The 20,893-nt window shown below is 37.0% G+C and overlaps 1 protein-coding gene across 5 annotated transcripts in view; it reads right to left on the bottom strand.

The window, feature by feature from the left end:
* Positions 1-339: 339 nt before the first annotated feature.
* LOC121330057 (leucine-rich repeat-containing protein 4C-like) overlaps positions 340-20,893 on the bottom strand; it is a 674,313-nt gene continuing 653,759 nt past the window's right edge. For all 5 annotated transcript variants that reach the window (XM_041276311.1, XM_041276312.1, XM_041276313.1 and 2 more), the window contains one exon: positions 340-5,425. In XM_041276311.1, coding sequence (XP_041132245.1) covers positions 3,461-5,371 — 1,911 coding nt within the window. In that variant the 5' untranslated portion in view covers positions 5,372-5,425 and the 3' untranslated portion in view covers positions 340-3,460. The remainder of the gene's footprint in view (positions 5,426-20,893) is intronic.

Here is a 20,893-nt window from a genome sequence, read left to right as displayed (position 1 = left end):
TCCATTCAATAAGCCATGATGTTGGAGTCATGTGAAAGGAAGCGCTTTTGAGGATTGAAATCATGTTTGATTTCTAACATCAGAAAGCTCTCTCATTTGGGCCTGTAGGTGTGATGAAATAACCACTAACGAATCAATAATAATAAAAAAAGAAAACAACAATATTTTATTTATAACCTTATTTTGTGTATGAACTACAAACTGTGGTTTCAGCACTCTTTTTCAAAGGTCTTGGATGGATGTTTACATGAAAGTCAAAGTTGTATGTTTCTTTCACAGCATGATTTTTATTTTCAAACAGGTTGGCACATGTAAAATAAAATAAAATATATTTTTTTAATTTATTTATTTTTTAAATATAAATCTACTGCTAATACAGCATTCCCTGTGGAAAAAAAAAAACATTCTTATTGGGTTCTTTTGCTTTTACAGAAGAAGACACAATAGACCAAAATCTCATCACTAAAATTCACCATTAAAAAAAAAAATGAGCAGAATTTTTACAAAAAAGGAAATTGCATTTCCCTTGCGAAGGTGAAGGAATCTCTTTTCCAATGGAAAACCAAATACAGCGATGGACACATGGTTTGAGAGTAGTGGTTTAGAAATGTGGTAAACTCTATGTAAAGTGTCTTAAAATGCTTACGAACCACTGTTGGGTGACCGTGAGGTAAACCCCAGGTTTCTACTGTGGGCGTCAGGTGTCCTTGAGAGCAGCACTGGTGTAATGAAGATTATGCATGAGCAGAGTATTAAAAGGGAGAGCAGTGCATGTCCATTTGCCTCTTGAAGCAATACCTATTAGCCGATTCAAGACAGGTGTGAAGAAAGCATTAATAGGTGAGAGGGCTAATAACTTCCTATCTTCCTAATTCTCCTTTAAGGCATGATCATTCAAATTTTTAACCTCACGGATCACAACAAAATAAAAGCATGGTAATACATGGACAAGCACTGTAAAGCCCAAAGAGGTACATTATTAAAAAAGCATGGCAAACTATGATAAACTATGGAAAATGCATTGTGTAGCTATGGGAAAAGCTTGGCAAACCACGGTAAACTATGGAAAATGCTTTGTGTAACTACGGGAAAAGCATGGGAAAACTGCAATTTTACAGTGGTAAATTTTTATTTTTACCGTTACCCCACTGTTATCTTGAAACTTGTTTTGAAGAATGAATTTCAAGCAGCCGAAAGGATCAGGGTAGATTTTGCATGCAGGTGTTAGTACAATTCTTACTGTGGAATGTATTTTTAAAGCTTGCCCCCTTGCATTTATGTATAAAGCTTAACATATTGGCACAAGTATTGCATTTTTAATTTTTTTTTTTACAGTTTGTTTTAATTATTCATAGTGGTTTGCTAATACATTTTTTATTTCTTCTGAATAAGTCTTCTGCTTTCAACGGCAGGAACAATATTAAAAGCAAACTGAAGTGCAATGGTACAATTGGCAGCTTCACTTGTACCAGGTATTGTTTGTGGTGGCCCTGTGATTGTAGGGGATCACACATCACTATAGAAAATGGGGCAACCCATTTCAAATCTATCCCAAAGGCTTTAGGCCACAGACTACATAAATAAAATCATTTTACTAGTCTTTCTATTATCTAGTATTGCTCCTATTGTATTGTTGTAACACCACCCTTGCATTAATATCAAAGTATAGTACATTATCAATGTACAATTGTCTGAATGGCTATTTCTCATAAACTCCTCATAACATGAATTCCTCACAAGACAAATGTTTCTGCTAGTCCCTTGAATCTCAGCTTAATGAGAATGGACTGTATTTAAGAAGGAATATAACGCATGCCTAAGGTTGTTAGCGGTTTTGTAACATTTGATTTTCCTTTCACAAAAAGATGAACATTGCATTTTGTAATTCTCTTTACAAATGTGGCCCCTGGTTTGCACTTGAAAGACCCTGATGTTTTTCTAAAAATAAAGACTTGGGCCTGTGACCCCAGTTAGACACATTTCCTTTGTTTGTGTAGACAGTTAGCATCCTGTTGTGTTTACTTGATGTCTGTTACAAGAAACTGTTTAACACCTGTTCCTTTAAAGTTCAGCTGTTAACACACTCATTTGCTCTACTAGATAATGTCAGCCCTTTGTTCACCTTGGATGAGGTAAGTCAACTGTAAGTAATGAATGTCTTCAAGCTAAAACAGTGTTAACAATTGTTTTACCTCCAAATATAGTGTTTCGTGTTTAAAGTATGTGATTCTCTCATGCATATTTGGATTGTTTTATTGTTGAATTATTCCTAATTAGGCCTTCATTCATACTTCATAGTTAATATCTGAATGGAGCAGCTTAGAGCTAGACAACCTAAAGATATTCTCTTAGGAGCTCCATTCTGGGGAGAAAAGGATAGAGAGCAACATCAAAACATCCTTTCAAATATATAGATAGAGGCAGGGAATGAAGAAATCACAGTTCACAAAAATTTCAAGAGGAATTTTCAGGATGGTCACATGAATGAGATGGGAATCGGGGTTGACAGTCAACGTATTGAAGTAATTTGCATCTAGCATTTTGTGCAGAAGTAACTCTGCTCATAAAATCAAAAAGAAACAACTTAAAATTGTAATTTTAATAAACAGCCCAACAGTGAGTTCAGAAGACTTGGTAGGCAAAAAATAGAAGTTGAATAACAAATAAAATACCATTGTTAAACTCCAGTACACAAATCTCCATATCGAAGGTTTACCATGGGGTGTTCTAAGTTTTTCCTATTTTATATTGGAAACCTAATGAAACTGCAGGTTCATTCATACCTGAGTTTTGTGGTGGTTTATTACACATTGTAAACATTAAGTTTAATTTAATATGATGCAAACTTACGAAAGATGGCTCTGATGCTAAATTTCAGAGTATACCAAACCCATTAATTAATAAAAGTATTTCAAACCTTATATTACTAACTGTCCAAAATAATCCCCATTCCCTCCCCAAGCAACTGGATATGACTCCAAAATAGGAAGGCAGCTACTTGATAGCACACTCCCTTTGGCACATATTCTTTCTCTTGTTATTGTAACGTTATTGCATCCACACCTCTTCAAAATAGTATTTGAGAAATATTAATGAAAAATGTTTAAGGTATGCATAAACCTGAGGTATGCTCCTAAATGAGTATGTTAAAACATAAGATTTACACAGAGTTTACAAGAACCATGGATCACTATTTTCCAGTTGTGAAATAAAAAAAAAGAATCAAGTGCAACAAAAAAAAAAGGATTTTTGCAGAATACATGATTTTTTCTTGTTTTAATCACAATAGATTTTTTTTTTTTTTTTTTTTTTTTTTTTTAATAAATAAACTCTTTGTTTTGTAAAGACACTTTTTGAAACAGTAGACATAGATAGCCTAGTTCTTGGTATCACTGATCAACTGTCTCACCTTTGTATGTCCTTTTGTGTTGAATTGTTCAGGTTTTTATTAAGAAAGAAATTAAATTTGAGTCTCTTGTACATTTTCTTTTGAGGTCGCCCGCATTAACAAAGGTTCATGCACAGAGCTGTGTATGGTATTGATTGTGTTGCCTGTGTGGTTATATGGAGTCTTATAGGAGTTGTAGTGGTTGAGGTGTTCGTGCTCCAGCGGGGGCAAGGTCAGGTGGCTTTCCAGAGGTGGACCTCCTGTGATTTCTTCATCCACGTTGATAATCTCAATTGTTCTTGTGGGGGCATGGTGGTTCTGCCTGTGGTGCTGCTTGCGCATTTTGTAGAAGATGATAAGCATGACAGCAGCCATAAGTGTGATGGCCACAAAGCAGCCAATGATTATCTTAGTAGTCTTCATCACTTCATCCAGTCCATTTAGGCTTCCTTCTGTCACAGGGATGGTAAAAGTCTTCTCTGTGGACTTGGTGCTCTGGGGGGTGACGGGTGTTGTGGTGTAGGTAGCCTCCAAGCCACTAGAGGTGGTGGGACTCGTACTTTGCTCTGTGGTCCTACCCTCATCTTGAGAAGGCTCAATGGTTTCCACCGTAACAGTTGTGAAATAGCTAAAGGTGCTATTCTCGGTGGCAGAAACGTTAAGCGTGGCAGAGGCTGTGGTATTTCCGGCTGAATTGCTCACCATACATGTATAAGTTCCTGTATCCTGTGCAGTAACATTGGTAAAATTTAATGTACCATCGTTGAGGACCGAGATCCGAACCTTGTACGCCCCATGAGTCATTATGGTTCCATTGGGCGTGATCCAGCTGACTGAAGTCAAGGCAGTGGATGCCCGGCATTTAAGCTCTGCAGCCATGCCCTCAGTCACATTAAGATCAGCAGGGGGTTCCACAATAACAGGAGCATAGCAAGTGAAGTAATTCTGGTCCAGTTCCCCAATATAGCGCCCCTTGAAGCTGGAAGGTGAGTGGCAGCGGGCACAGCAGCTGGTGTTGGCAGGCACCATCTCTTTAAGCCACCAGCTGAGCCAGAGGATGTCACAGTTGCAGTTCCAAGGATTGTGGTGCAGGTGGACCCTTTCAAGATGGTGGAGGGGCGTGAAGAGGTCATGGGGGAGCAAGGTCAAGTTGTTGTGGGCTAAGTTCAACTCTACCAAGGACTGCAAGTCATCAAAAGAGTTCCTCTCAATGGCCTGAATCTGGGCATGCATCATCCACAGCTTCTGCAGGTGAATCAGCCCCTGGAAGGATCCTGGTCGGATGATGGAAAGCTGGTTGCCTGAAAGCTCCAACTCATCCAGTTTGACCAGAGGCGTGAGGTTTGGGATCTCTCTAAGGTTGCACATTCCCAGGTTTAGGTACCTGAGGTTCGAAAGGCCCTCAAAAGCCCCTTCGGAGATATAGGAGAGGCGCTTGAGCTCTCCCAAGTCAAGTCTCCTTAAGGAGGGCACCCGATTAAAAGCATAGGAGGGGATGCTCTCGATGGGGTTGTTCCTCAACCACAGCTCCTTCAGCTTGGAGAGGTATTCGAAAGCCCCATTGGGGATCGTGGTCAGTCTGTTATCAAAGAGCTCCAAGGTGTTGAGACTGGCCAGCCCATTAAAGGCCCCAATCTCAATGTTGCGGATGTGGTTCTTGCTGAGCTGCAGGATCTCCAGGTGGCGCAGGTGTTTGAAGCTGTCCACTTTGATGATCTGGATCTGGTTCTCCTGCAGATTCAAATAGCGGGTGTTGGTGGAGATGCCGTCAGGCACTTCCCTGAGTCCTCGTCGGGTGCAAATCACTTTGCTGAACTGGTTGCTACAGGAACATACCGAAGGGCAGGTCTGGGCTCTCACCAGGCCAGCCACCACCAGCAACTGAAGAGCCAACAGCAGCACAAGCAAGGGGTTGGACAAGGCCCTGTTCCACCTAGGACCTCTCATTGTCTGCTGCGGGTGCGATGTCATCTTGTTCAACATTCATAATTTACTGGCTGGTGGACCTTTATTTTGGATCCTGTTGTCTTAGGCAATCTGAAAAGAGAGAAGAGAAGCACATGGTTAGGAGAAGGCTGGTTCAGGTTATGCTTGCTGTTTTCATTTTAGCAAATTTTTGTCTATTTAATGACAGAAATCTGAGCAATACACATAGTCCCTGCACCACAGAGATAACTCAGACACAAACAAAGAAGATAGCTGCTTAACATCCAGTGCTAAAAGAATATCACAGACATTCGCCAAGCTTTTTGAGATGCTATAGTAATAAAATAATGACTTGAATCACATAATTGAGGAGTTTGGTGATCAGGAGATGATTGATCAATATGCACAACTATGAAGAGGTATGTGATAAATACAATGAAAAAGGGGTGGGGCGGGGCTGGAGATGCAGTACTGAGTGTCCTGTTTTACTTTGAATAAAATTACTTTTAAACAGTTCATGTAAAATAAACAGTGTGTGTGAAAATAAATTGGATCTGACGCGCCTGACAGGTGCTGAATAAATGGACCACAATGCATTAACACTAGAACCGCTGTGATTATACTCATACCTAATTATGACAGTTACATTTTAAACAACCTCAATATTAAAATGAAAAATAAACTATTGGATTCAACTCAAAAATTGAATTCAAACACATCATATAAAACATCTGCACAGTCAAAACGTTGTATTTAAATGAACAATTAAACTTTCTAACTACTTCAAAAAATGAAAAACTATAATAAAATAAACATTTCAAAAGAAACTAGTGTGTAAACAGATGTAAACAGGTATATGTACTGTGACGGAGAGCGAATGAATCCGAATCAAAAATCTCCCTCTCGACCAGTGAGGGCACTGTACAACAGGAGCTGTGGGCTTCCTACTGAATGGTTGGGCAGTTCATCCTGGGGACAGTCGGGAGCCGGCCATTCAGGAAGAGGGCGGCGTTACGGTACCTGGAGTCATCGCCCTAGTACGGTGAGCGAAGTTTCAGTCATGAATTGGAGGAGACGTGATTCAACTAGCTATCGGAGGGGGCGGGGCTTAGGGTACTTTAGGGGGACGTGATGCCGTAATCGGCTCCTTTGTTGTGGTTAATGGGAGGAGACAAGGACGGAATCTTGAAAGAAGTTTGGGTTGATTGAGGAGTATTGTGTTTGTTTTGCCAGATGGCTGATATGAAGCTGGAGCTGCAGCAAGAAGCCCGGACCTGAACGCGCACGAGCACCAGCACTCAGAGCACCGCATCTGCACCAGAGCACCCAGTTTGGAGACGTGTTTTTGAGTTTATTATTTCGGGACTGCAACCCCTTTGTTTTGTAGCTGGTAATACCCATTGCTGGGTAGAACCAGCTTTATTATTTTGGGTCCAGTTTTCACTGGCAATACCCATTGCTGGGTAGAGCCAGCTTTATTATTTGAAACCCGGTTTAAAAAGGGCATTAAAAGAAACCTGACCGGTAGACTGTGTTTGTCTTTTGTTGGAGCACTTCAACTCACCTATACACCGGAGCACTACAAACCACTTTGCCACAGTACATACAAAATGTAAAAGACAAAAGTAGTTTTTAATTAATGTTTTCTCTTGCATGTGTGTCACTCAGTGCAGTACATAATCTAGGTTGAGCTGCTGCAGTTTGCTGCTTTGCAGTTTTCTGATAAAAAAATGTTTCTACCAAAGTGCTGTAGCTAGCTTCAAGTTGAAATCTCCCCTACTGATATTTTCCTCAGTGCATTTCTATTACAAAACTAAAGAATTCATGGCTGTCAGGACCAGTAGAAATACCAGCAGGCTAATATATAAAAATAATGTAGAATATTGTAGCTTACATTCAAAATAAAAACATGCATTGTAAAAGGCAATCAAAATGACTTCTTTGGCGGTTCTAGGTGGACATGATTATAACTTACTTATTTTTGCAATTCTGCCTTTCAAACGCCATCAGGGTATTTAATACATGAATTTAGGAAAAGTTAAAAATGGACAACCACATAACTTTCAGACATGCAGGGTAATTTAAATTTGAAAACCTCAAACCGTCAAAATGACTGCCATGGTGGTTCTAGTGTTAAAGAATGCAATACTAAATATTTATTTTTTGTTTTGTGTATGATCAATTATGAAACAGTTTCTGTCGTAATTGCATGCAACTTACAGTTTTCAAGCTAAGCAATGTAGAAGAGAATCTCTTGTATAGGAATCTATAGTTGTTTTTGACCAATTGCTCAACTGTTATTATTGCTAGTTCATTGATTAACTATTGTCTAATGTTTTGTTTGTCGTAACGTTGTTTGATGTAATATTGACTGCAATTGTTTTTATGTATTGCTGTTTAATTATTTGATATCTTGCATGGCTCATGTTTACTTTTCTGCACATATTATTAGACTGAATGCATGTTTAATACATTCCTTTGTTTTAAAATAGATTCCTGGTAAATCAATTGCCCGTGTAACAACCTTGATTAAAATTTTAACTTTAAATTAAATAGATTGTGGTCTATTTTTAGTTGTTGCAATGTGTAAATCCACTTTTGTTTTCAAAGAGCGATATTGAGAACAGGTTTATTTATTATAATAAAATGCAGTTATTGTTTTTAAAAATAATAAAATACTACACTACCCTGTAACAAAGTGCCCGCCCCTGTGTGTATTTTTCTGTTATATGTTACGTGTGGAGTGTTAAATGTTGGTGTATAGGCATTGGTACACAGGATATAAACGGGTCTGTGTTTCACGTGTGTTTAGAAATGTATAATTGTATTTAGGCACGAGGATTGCACAGCACTTCACGTGCAAGTAAAAAGTAATAATATGTGAGCATGGGGAATTGCACTTTATTAATTCAGGTGCAGTTGTACCGAGGCCACAATTGAATGATTGATTAGCAATCGAGTCACGGTACAGCTGCATAAAAGCAGCATGTTTTCACCCACTTGGGGTTGGGTGTTCGGTGAGTGGAGAATGGAAGAGAGAGGAGGAGAAATCGTTTACAACAATTGCTATTGCGTGCTGGTGGGACCAGCACGATACTTGTGTATTCGAAACTCACCGTGTTTGTCAGTATGTCTGTCCGTGCATCGTGTTGTTAAGTGTAGTTCGTTTTCTTTATGACTTTTATTTTGGCGTAGAGTGCCGTGTCCTGTTTCTGTTTGTTCAACCCTTTTATTTTGCAATAAACCGGCGCAAGCAGGTGCCATCATTGTGTCCTTTCATCCGTCTTGTCTGTTGTGTTCATCATTTCCTAGTTCTGACGTCATCCACTTCAACCGTCTTTGTGACATACCCACAATCCAAAAAAAAAAAAAAAAAGTTTTTTTTTTTTTTTTTATTGCATGGTACCTCTGTTATGTAGCTATGAATAGTTAAGCATTATTGGTTTGTGTTAACATGCTTTGAGAATGTTTTTACTGTGGTTTGCTACACTTTCAATGTCACAAGATACTCCAGTTTTGTTTCGTGATCAAGTTGTGTCTGCGCATATCCCACAATAATACAAGGTGTCAGACTTGAGAAAGACACAAAACTGTTCAGTGATTTGCATTGCAGTGCTTCCACACACACACAGCTTTAAAACCACAGTGAATCACCCCTCAACCTCCAGCTTTAAACACTTTCTGTATTAGGAAGATAATTCAACCAAATGAATGAAACATTTGCCGTTAATCTTCAATAGTAATGCTGTAGAAATCGTTAAAGTTATTCATTTATTCTATTCAGTCCTGCTCCTGAATAATACAATCAGTGGGAACACTCATTAATTTTCCATTATGTCAGTGTAAAATACGAATCATTTACATACACAGTACGAAGCATTACAATGACTGATTTTAAACATTTCTAACAATGTTAATAGTAACAAGAAAATAAATCTGTTAACAATGGTCTGGCAACAGAAAAATACAAGAATAACTTAATAGAGCCTGCCAGTGCATTAAGGAACATCTTTATATTGAATATCATAAGGGTCACTCTGATAAATCACTTGTATTTTTATTTCTTACGTTGAATTATATGGGTGTAAAACCAACCACAATCCCTGGTGCAGTCATTACAAGACATTTTGACTGAACACTTCTGAATTTAAGAATTTATTACAGCAGAAATCATGAATTGGATAGTTTAGCGTAGTGGTGGTGGTGGGGGGCAATGAGTTCCCTCTCTGACCCCTGTAGTATAACTGTTATAATATTATATATATATATATATATATATATATATATATATATATATATATATATATATATATATATGTAACGGTTGCCATTATGCTCACTATTATGTTCCCTAATGTAATTTGTGTGAAATGGTCTATTTTAGGATATAATTGTCTCAACTGACCAATTTCATGATTGGTTGATTGAGTCAGGTTTCTCTCTTCAGGTTATTTGGCTATGCATCTGTTTGTTATATAAGACACTCCCTCAGTTCAAACATTACAAGACAGACATGCTTTGGAGTATGTCTGTGCTTTAAACTAACAACAAAAGTTTCCTGATCTCCTAATCTGGATCATTCTACCTCAGAGCCTCGTTGTGGTCGAGAGCTGTTGGGTGCAGGTGCCATCCTGGTTACAATCAGGGTTTGTCTCGCTGCAGGGCCGCAAGTTGAAGATTCTAGTGAAATATAATTCTGTTCTAACAGAGGATTTTCTTCCCGGTCAAAATTTGGATAACACTGGATTCTACAGGATATCACCAACAACAATGAAAGGCTGTGAGTGCAAACTGGGGGTTTAAGAGACTGGTGGGACTTTGTGGTGTTTAGTTTGGGTGTTAGAGTGAAGTTGCACATTGAAATGTTTTAACATGAATAAAGCAGTTTTGCTTTATTCTGCACATTACTTTTGCATTATTCTGCACATTACTTTTGCATTGTGTATTATTCAGTTTCTTTTTTTGTGCTGATTTATGGTCAACAACTATTATCCCCATGATCCTGGCTTAATGAATTAAATATTTTTTTTTTGGGTAGTGTCAGGTTATGATATATATATATATATTACCATATATATAAATAGATATATATATATATAGTCTATATATTATATATATTATATAATTCCATTATACATTTTGTTGTGTCAGTGCCTCAGAGTTATTGCCTCATGCATTTAAATGAGGATTTTTTTCCATTTATCTACACACCATACTCCACACTGTTAAGGGGGAAAGGTTTTATTGAGAAAAAAATGATATATTAAAAATACAAAACTGCAAGATAATTCAGTTATTATAATTGGATAAGTCTCTACCCCCTGAGTTAATTACAGCTGTGAGTCTGTTGGGCTAGGTCTCTACCAACTTTGCACATCAATATTTGACCATTCTTCTTTACAAAACTGTTCAAGCTGTCAAGTTACTTGGGGAGCATTGATGGACAGCAACCTTCAAATCATGCAACAGATTTTCGATTGGATTTAGGTCGGGGCTCTGAATGGGTCACTCAAGGACATTTACCTTTTTGTTCCTTAGCCACTCCAGTCTAGCTTTGGCTGTGTGCTTTGGGTTGTTGTCATGCTGAAAGTTGAACTTCCGTCCCAGATTTAGCTTTTCTTGCAGAGGGCAGCAGGTTTTCCTCAAGGACTTCTCTGTACTTTGCTCCATTCATTTTCCCTTCTATCCTGACAAGTGCCACAGTCCCTGCCGATGAGAAACATCCCCATAACAAATGCTGCCACCACCATGCTTCACAGTAGGGATGGTGTTCTTTGGGTGATGCACTGTGTTGGGTTTGTGCCAAACATAACGTTATTGCATTTATGCCATGGTTATGCCCTTTATGCCATTTTAATTTCGTCAGACTGCAAAACTGTTTGCCACGTGACGACAGAATCTCCTAATATTGTTGTCACATGCACACTTTGACCAGTCTTGACCATAAAAGCCTGTAGCTTTTGCAAACTTGCTATTGGCTTTTTGGTAGCCTCTCTGATCAGTCTCCTTCTTGCTCGGTCATCCAGTTTGGAGGGACGGCCTGATCTAGGCAGGGTCTTGGTGGTGCCATACACCTTCCACTTCTTAATAATCAACTTGACCATGCTCCAAGGGATATTCAAGGCCTTTGATATTTTTTATACCCATCCCCTGATCTGTGGCTTTCAACAACTTTTTCCCGGAGTTCTTTTGAAAGCACCTTGGTGCTCATGGTTGAGTTTGCTTTGAAATGCACTACCCAGCAGAGGGAACCTACAGGAACTGCTGAATTGACCCTGAAATCATGTGAATCACTACAATTTAACACAGGTGGAGGCCACTTAGTGTGTGATTTTTAAGGCGATTAGTTACACGTTAGGTAATTTAGGATTGCTATTACAAATGTCACTTGGATGTTGTTGGGTAGGATGTGTAGATAAATGAAAAAAAAAAAAATATATATTTTACTGCATTTTAATTCCAGGCTATAAGGCAACATAAGGTGAAAATTTTGAAAGGGGGTGTAGACTTTCTATAGGCACTATATATAATGTTACAGATTTCAGCAGTGTACCTGTAAGGGACTACATTTCTTACTGTGGTCTGTTCACATTTGGGATTTACAGAAAATGTGAACTTTCAAAACTGGTGATATAAAAAAAACCTAGCTGACAAAGGAAATATTTTGCCAGTTCTGTTAAGATTAGGCAGTAAGCAATTTCTTACTATGGTATGGCAAGTTTGAAAAGTCAGTTGAGTAGCTGGGGAGAGCTAGAGATACACGTGGTATGTGTACAGGTGCTGATCATCTCCCAGCAGCTGTCTTGGCTCTGCACTAGTCTTTCTGTCTTTGTTTTATGTTATTAAAGTGAGTATTTGTATGTGTGAAAGTTTAGTAAAATGGAGCTTAACTTTTTTTTTTTGTTCAACATTCCCACTACTTGGATTTATTTCTTTAAGGGTCGTAATTGCAGTTTTAGTATGAACATTGTTTTAAGCATCTCTCCTCAGAAATTGTAAACAAAATAACCCCATCCCCATGGCTGTGTAATGTTTTTTACTCTGACGTAATGTTTTCCTGACCCCAAGCAAAGCCATAGTGGTCATATGAAAACTGACACCTTTAGCGATCAGGTGGGCGTGAATAAAATTGAAATACCATAGAGATTACTGACAGACAGATAGGCTAAACATCTTTTCAGTCACGTAAGTCAGGTCTTATGCAGCGACAGTGTCTAAAATAGTCATTATTTAAATGAAATAATGAATGAATTAAATATTAATTATGTACATTATATTTATGTATTGTAACCTTTATTATTTGATATGGGTGTATTTGAGTCTAAAGAAATTAATCAAAGTTATGGGAATATTAAACAACACAAAGGTAAGCCCTGTTTTAAATTCATATAATCACTTGTTTCCACTGTTATTACACAGAATGCTTGTTGCTAGGGAGCTGACATCACTGCCTTGTGACTTTTTGTTGTATCTGCTATTGAATGAATAAACTGGATCTCTGCTTTAATCTTGCATTCATTCTTTAGGCTAGTCTGATCGATTTTTTTTTCTTCTTGTACATAAATATGAGATTTCACATTCTTGAAAAAATGCTAGTTACAGACCATCTCTGACATCCCCATACAAAAGTCTTCCATTCATAGGTATTTTTCTGAAATAACGAATGCCAAAGTTGTGGATATTGACCAGCTCCAGAAATGAGGAATTTTGACCCTTGACCACCATTTGGACCAACGGTTGAGGCCTCCTCACCTTCGACATGGTGGCAGCCTTTTGGGAAATCATTGGAAGGGTGTGATTGATTCAGCCTGAGGGTGGCTGTACATCTCCTAGCTCGAGATACAGTGAAGTCAAGACCTTTTCAACTAGATTACGGTTAGATCAGTATAGTAAGTATTTTCTGAATTTTATTAACACGTTTGGTATGATACTCCAGAAAGACCAGTTCAATGAACTGAGCTGGAAAAAAAGTTTTATGAAAATACCAATAAGCAGTGCAAACTATTTGGATTATTTGTTAATTGAAGAAAACGTTTTTATCTCAGTTTATTACATTAATTATTATTTTCCTAAAATGCATTTTCATAAACTTTAATAAAACTGGATGCAATGTCTGACAGGTAATCATTTTACTGTCCCCACAAGCACACACATGTTGATACAGCACTTGGTACCTTTTATGTCTGTCATATTTGATCTTCAACCAAAATGTAATATTTTAGCTAAAAGGAACCCAGAGAGAACAAATAACACAAAATGGATACTACTTTAATGTATTTATTAAAGAAACCTATGCAACACCCAATCTTCGTCAGCAGTGGTTTCCGCTTTGCTACTCTGCCATGAATCCCATTTTTGCCGAGTGTCTTTCTGATGGTGAAGTCATGAAAACTACCTTAGCTGAGGCTATACAGGCCTGCAGATCCCTGGATGTTGTTCTAGGTTTCTTTGATTTCCTAGACGATTTTACGCCTTGCTATTGCAGAAATTTTGGCAGGACGGCCACTCCTGGGAAGATTCATTACTGTCCCAAACTCTCCATTTAGACAATATGGCTCTGACTGTGGTTTGGTGGAGCCCCAGAGCCTTAGAAATGGCTTTGTTACTCTTTTCAGACTGATAGGCATCAACAACTTTTTTTCCAGAGGTCTTCAGGAATTTTCAGGAGTTTGATCGTGGCATGATGTGCCACTAGAACCTGTGTGCTGACAACTTCACTCTAATGGTAAGGGCCAAAGTTAGTAAGATTTATATTGGGCAGGGCTGGCCCAAATCAGGCCTGATTGTTGTCCAAAGTATTCAAACAGTTGACCCTAATTATCCCTTAAATTTGGGTTTTGTTAAGTCAGGGCTCAATAACTTTTTCACACCTGAAGATTGCATATTTGATTACCTTGCACATCAAACAAATGAAAGAAGCACCAAACTTTGGTGTCATTTTTTCTCCCAGACTCCCTCTATATACGACTACAACCCACAAAAAGATCTGAACAAATTCAATGTGAAAAATGTGCAAAGATCAGACAGGGGTCAAATACTTTCACGGTACTGTATGTGTGTGTGTATATATGTGTGTGTGTGTGTATATATATATATATATATATATATATATATATATATATATATATATATATATATATATATAAAATGCATCAAAGAGCCAGCTGCCCAACATTTTGATATGTTATACAGATCTTTCTCAAGGGAGCCTGTGTTTAAATCATAACATTGGAGGTATTTATAGGTGTTTGGTGGCATGACAACTACTTGTTGTTGGTTATATTCAAATCCATGATTTATTCTTACATTATGTAATGGTGTTCTATATATTGTGACATCATTTTTACTTATATCTTTAAATCTATATTAATTTTAATTAATATTATTTTATATAAACTTATATTTATATTATCATGCAATGCTGGCTCTGAGGATCAGCCTTGATTTGGTCTCCCCAGCACATCAGCATTCACAAATTTTGAATTTGGTTTATTTAATTATTTTTAACTTTTATATATTTATTGGAATTAATTAATTCTTTATTTTCTGCTGAGTCCCGCTGGCATAATTGTTTTCAGTCTATTTATCGATTTACTTTCTTTTATTATTTTATATGTTGCATTGTTTAATTTTAGCTGTTCTTATACTACAAACTTTACATCATTTATGTCATGTCCTTGACTGGTGAAGTTCTGTACTATTGGTTCATTCATTTTTTTTATTTTTTTTTTTTTTTTTCTATTTAATGAAAGTTGGTTCTGAATTATTTTATATAAAGTTGTTCCAGTCTCTCCAACATATTTTATTTCATCACATTTTCACAGGCTATTCCATAAACAACATTGCTATTTTTACAGATGATATTAGTATTAGTGGATATGTGGCATTCTTATGTTTATTGTTACTTTTGTCCATGTATTTACAAACTTACTAGTGCAAGTATTTGTAGACCCTATTTTGTCAATTATTCTTTTATTTTACTGTGAACAAAAATATCACCTAAATTATCTTCTCTTTTGAATGTTCCAACTGGAGCTTTAAGAAATACTCTTCAATTTTTCTGAATTATGTAAAATCCGAAAGTGTTTCCAAACTATCTAAGAAATATTGGGCAAAAGTTTAGAGTAGGTCAGTACTAATGGGACTCTTTTGACCTTTTTATCTCTATTTTTATAATCGAGTAGATCATCTATTTTTAGTTTATCTACTTTTCTTAACTCTGACTCTATAATTCTTTCTTTGTATCCTCTTTTTTAAGATTTATTTTTAATACATTTCTTTGTTTTACATAATCACTTTCTTTAGAGCATATTTTTTGTATTCTTATTCCTAGACCCTTTGGGATTGCCCTTTTAGTGTGTATTGGATGTGCAGAGGACATGTGTAAATACTGGTGCATATCAGTAGGTTTACAGAAGAGGTCAGTCTCAATTCAACCACCTTCAAGTTTTACTACGGTATCTAAAAATTATATTTCTTTTCTTGTCCACTGAAGGTCCACCTTAATATTGAAGTGTATTTCATTTGCCAATTTATGAAACTGGAAAAGAGATATCATCTACAAACCAAATGTATTCTAAAGATTATCTTTCTGATTTTCTAAGTAAATGTTCTTTCCATGTATGTAATGGCAAAATGCATTCCTAATTTAGATCCTATTGCTGTACCATCATTTTGTTTGTAATTTTTATCAACAAATGTAAAACTACGTTGATCATGTTCAGCACCTCTGCTGTTGGTATTGATTTACCTAGTCTATGATCTAGTGCTGTTTGACAAGCTTCTAAAGTTTCTTTACGAAGGACAATTGGATACAAGGATTTTACGTCCATGCAAAATAAAATTGTATTCTCTGGAAGGTTGTGCTTTAGTGATTCAAGTCTTTTTAAAAATTGTGTTGTATCCTTAACATAGCTTGGTAATTTCTCAATGTGTGACCTAAGTTGTTTTTCTGCTATTTCAGCTATTATGTGTGTTGGATTAACAATTGTGCTGACTATCCTTCGCATAGGGTGATTTTCTTTGTGCTTTTTAGGATCTTCTCTTGCTAGGCCTGTTCTTGCATTATGTGGCTGCATGTATTTTTTAAAATTCTTTTGATATAATGTCTTTATATACGTGTGTGTGAAAATAACACAATTTGCTAATAATCTAGATCCTGGAGCAACCATTTTTGCCATCAGGCTTGCAAAATCTACCTGGACAAAAATGACATTAACCAACAATATTAATTTCATCAGAAGATGTTTGAAGGAAAATATTATTCCAAGAGGTTTCAGAATCAATGTCAACCCCAAAAGTGAGAACAGACAATAATAAAGGTCAGTGCAGTCTACAATTTTAAAATGTCGTAAACAAATTATGGAGAAAACAGTAAAATGCTACCAAGAAAAAGTACTACAACTAGATGAAGAATTGACCAACTCTTAGCAACAATATCAACATGTATTACAATGCACGCCGCCTTATTCATGAACTGAATGCTGACATTTATTATTTTATGAAGAGTAAGGAATGGTCTGTACTGAAATGTAAAGCAGCATACACTTTCTAACTGATTAGAACATAACTAAAGAAAGTAGTTACTATTCCTGAGAACTTGCCACTCACCAATGCTGAACAATCAGTTTTGTCCAAGGGACTAAGACTTGTACCAACAAAAAAAGTAGATGATGAATTCACAAACGTCAATGATATGCAACGTTTTTTTCTGATGTCTGCGTCTACATGCCCACTTCACAGAAACTGATCCTAATACCTCATCTATTCCCCTTACTAGTTCCATGCATCCAGATATTTTTCATCAATACAAACAAACTAAATCAACCTGGACACCCCCTTCAGGTGAATTTCAAGCACTAGATTTTTTCATCAACAAATGTGAAAGAGAAATTCAACAAATACATTTTAACTAACCTACGAAACAGCATAACTTATCTAAAGAAGAACTGCAAAGATCTCATTCATTGTTTACAGACCACTGTCATTTCCAGTGTTAATGGTGCTATCTCAAATAATTTGTCACCCACATAATCTAAAAACGTGTTCATAGCTTTCTTTCTTTTCCCACGCTACGACCTGCCAGAAATGTGTTCACGACCCATAGTTTAAGAACAGCTGTCGTGGGCGCGATTGCCTAGCTTCGTGCACACCACTTTAATGACCACTGCTCTAAAGGAATAGTGTACTGCATCATCTGCCAGAAATGCAACAAATTGTATATTGGGGAAACTCCCGTTGGCTGTATGTCCTTTGGGTGGTGGACCATCCTTGATAGACACGGGAAACTGTTGAGCGTGAAAAACCCAGCAGTGTTGCAGTTCTTGCGCGCCTGGTACCTACTACCATACCCCGTTCAAAGGCACTTAAACCTTTTGTCTTGCCCATTTACCCTCTGAATGGCACACATACACAATCCATGTCTCAATTGTGTCAAGACTTAAAAATCCTTCTTTAACCTGTCTCTCCTTCATCTACACTGAATGAAATGGATTTCACAGGTTACATCAATAAGAGATAATAGCTTTCATCTGGATTCACCTTGTCAGTCTATTTCATGGAAAGAGCAGGTGTTTCTAATGTTTTGTACACTCGGTGTGTGTGTGTGTGTCTATATCTATCTCTCTCTCTCTCTCTCTCTCTCTCTCTCTCTCTCTCTCTCTCTCTCTCTATATATATATATATATATATATATATATATATATATAGATAGATAGATAGATAGATAGATAGATAGATAGATACGATAGATAGATAAACTATTAACAGATCAATTGGGCCAATTAATCAACTAATGAATTGGAGATACATTTTTTTCATAATTTAATCGGACAGAATTATAAATTTGTTACATATCTACCATGATTGCTTACCCACCTTGATCAAAATTTCATCAACATCAGTCATGTGGACAGCGCCAGTGCAAAAAGCTACAGCAAGTGTGTTTACATTTTTTTTTTCTTTGTCAGAAATGCTGCTTTTTACTGCTGGAAAGGGTGTTAATAGGAATAAAATAGCACATCATTTCAGAACTGGTAAGAGTGCTGCTGTGACAGATATATAAAAAGTCTGCATCGAGATAAAAAAAAAAAAAAAAAAGTTTGCATCGGGAGGGTGCCGACATGCTTTGGAAGTAAACCACGAAATGTTCCAACGTATTACGTAAGTACTAATACAGTTGTGTGCAATTTAACTTCTGTGTTCTACTTTTCAGTTAGTCTTTTAATTTATTTATGCAAATGAAAACAACCATGTGGCATCCTTCTTTTTATTGTCTTTATAACCACGGACGCTGGCATCATAAAGAACATTATATTTTTCGACTTTAATAATTAAATTCTGATTGATGTCCATGTTTTAATCTCTGCGTGAGTGAGACAGTGTCAGTCTGACAGCCACAATACAATACGTGAATACAAATAAAACCAATTTATTTCTATATTTGCTCGCTTCATTCGCACCGTTCACGTTGCATGCGATGTGCATTATTCCATTTAAATAGCTTTAATTATTTTTTATTCGTTCGTGTCCGGTCTGCATAGGCTTTTAACATGCAAGCCCGCGCCCATCGACACATTTGATTTGACATTGTATGTTGCAGAGCTGCGCTTACACGCCAACTTCTAAGAATGTGTTTGTTAACATTTCTGTATTTGCCTTGATCTGGACTTTTTTTTTTTTTTGGTTGAAACATTAGTGCTTTACACTTGTCACCGGTGTTCACTGCAGTTTCACTGACACACTCGCCAATTCAAATACAATTTCTCTGGTTCTGCAATTCCTAGAGTGATTGTCAATGGCTCACTTGAAAGGTAAGAACTTGGACTAAAGTTTTTCTTTTTTTTTATTTTTTTTATTTTTTTTTTACAGAACTGACCCTTTAGTAATAGTCGGCCCCCACCCCACCCCACAGCACACAATTTGAGCACCACTGGTTTAGCTGACAAATTAACAGTTTTTTGTGGATTCATAGCATTAATTGTGGATTCGTTAATCAACAACATATCTGCCCCACACCACTTTTAGAAGACTTGTAGAATTAATGTGAAACAGCACCTCGGTGCAGGGGGTGAAGGAAAAAAAAAAAGCATCTCCGGAAATTATTCAGCAATTGATAAGTGCTTATTACATTCAATTTCCCTTTACTTCACTGTGCTATGACCAGTTTCAAGTCTGTTTGTGTCAGCTGAAGTCAGTGCACTTATTATAACTATGAAACAAAGTCAAGAAGACTCAGGGGACTATGCAATTAATCTTACTTGCTCTTAAAGACAGCACTACACATACAAAGAGACTCGCACACAAAGATATTTATCTGAAATACCCTACAACATGCAGTAAGGGTTCTTGAAACAAAGTAGATAAGTAACAAACCTACACGCCTGGAATAAGCTATTTAAACCACAAGTATTTAATTGAATTTGGTTTATTATGTTGAAAGAAATTGAACTGTAACCTAGCTCACTGATTGACAGTAGGTAGAAAGACACCTTCACAGAAGGAGCCTGAAAAGATGGAGCAGGTGCTAAAACATAACAAAAACATAAAGCAGAATGATTTTGTTTGAAAGGTTGCTGCAGTGTGTATGAAGTTGCAACTTTATGCAGCCCTCATCAGCGGTATAAGTCTAAGAGAGGACAAAGAAATCCCTTTTTTATTATTATTACATTAAATTGGGAATGAGGGAAATATACGGTACAATAAATACTAATGAGATCAAAACAAATACAAAAGAAAAACAAGGGAAATGCACATAATAGTTCTGCTTGTGAAAAATCCACCCTATAATTTGAGAGAACAGGTGATTTATTTGCACTGTGCAGGACCTTATTTTCCCCCACTGGTGCTTGTGCCACGGAATCACGGCCTGTGCACCTATTATCAGTGATTTAAAGCCTGGTTTTCAAACAAACTGATTATCGCTCACCAATACTGTATTGGTATAAGAAAAATGTGTTTTTAAAAAAGTTATTTCAGCTTTCAATCGCTTAAAATATGCTGACGATAATGTAAACAACAGCAAGCTACAGACAGGGAGTCCCAAGCTTTAAACTTGTTACTGTTTATAAATAAGAACTCAACTTTATTATGAATATTGTATTAGTATGTTTTAAGCAACATACTACAATAGTGTCCATTATGGTAATTGTTTGTTTATTAGTTTTAAAATGTTTAGTAAAACGTGACCTATTTGACCTTGTTAGTTGAACTGGCCCCCTTTGCTAATGACATCAGTCAGGGTTGTAACCAAGTATAAATCTCCACACTTTTGTAAAATGACTTTACACTTATGTGATAGGGCGATTGCCCTGCACAGGTGGGGAATTCATGTTTGTATGTGGAAATGGGTTTACTGTGTGTCTTTGGAGTTGTTTTTTTTTATTAAATTATTGTTTACAGACGGGCGCTCGATAGGTTTGGTTGAGGGGAAGGACAGCAAGTGATTGGCTGTGCTGGTCCTCAGTCACCAGGTGGGAGGGTCTTGATGAATGTCCGTCAGCATAAAAACATCCTGAGGAGAAGGCTCGTGGCGACTGCAACACCATGCCGGGCGCGGTGTATACTCGGGAGGAGAGAGTC

This window comes from Polyodon spathula, chromosome 17, assembly GCF_017654505.1.
Source record: "Polyodon spathula isolate WHYD16114869_AA chromosome 17, ASM1765450v1, whole genome shotgun sequence".
In the NCBI taxonomy this organism is placed as follows: domain Eukaryota; kingdom Metazoa; phylum Chordata; class Actinopteri; order Acipenseriformes; family Polyodontidae; genus Polyodon; species Polyodon spathula.
Note: the sequence above shows the minus strand (reverse complement) of the source record. Positions and strands in the feature narration are given on the sequence as shown.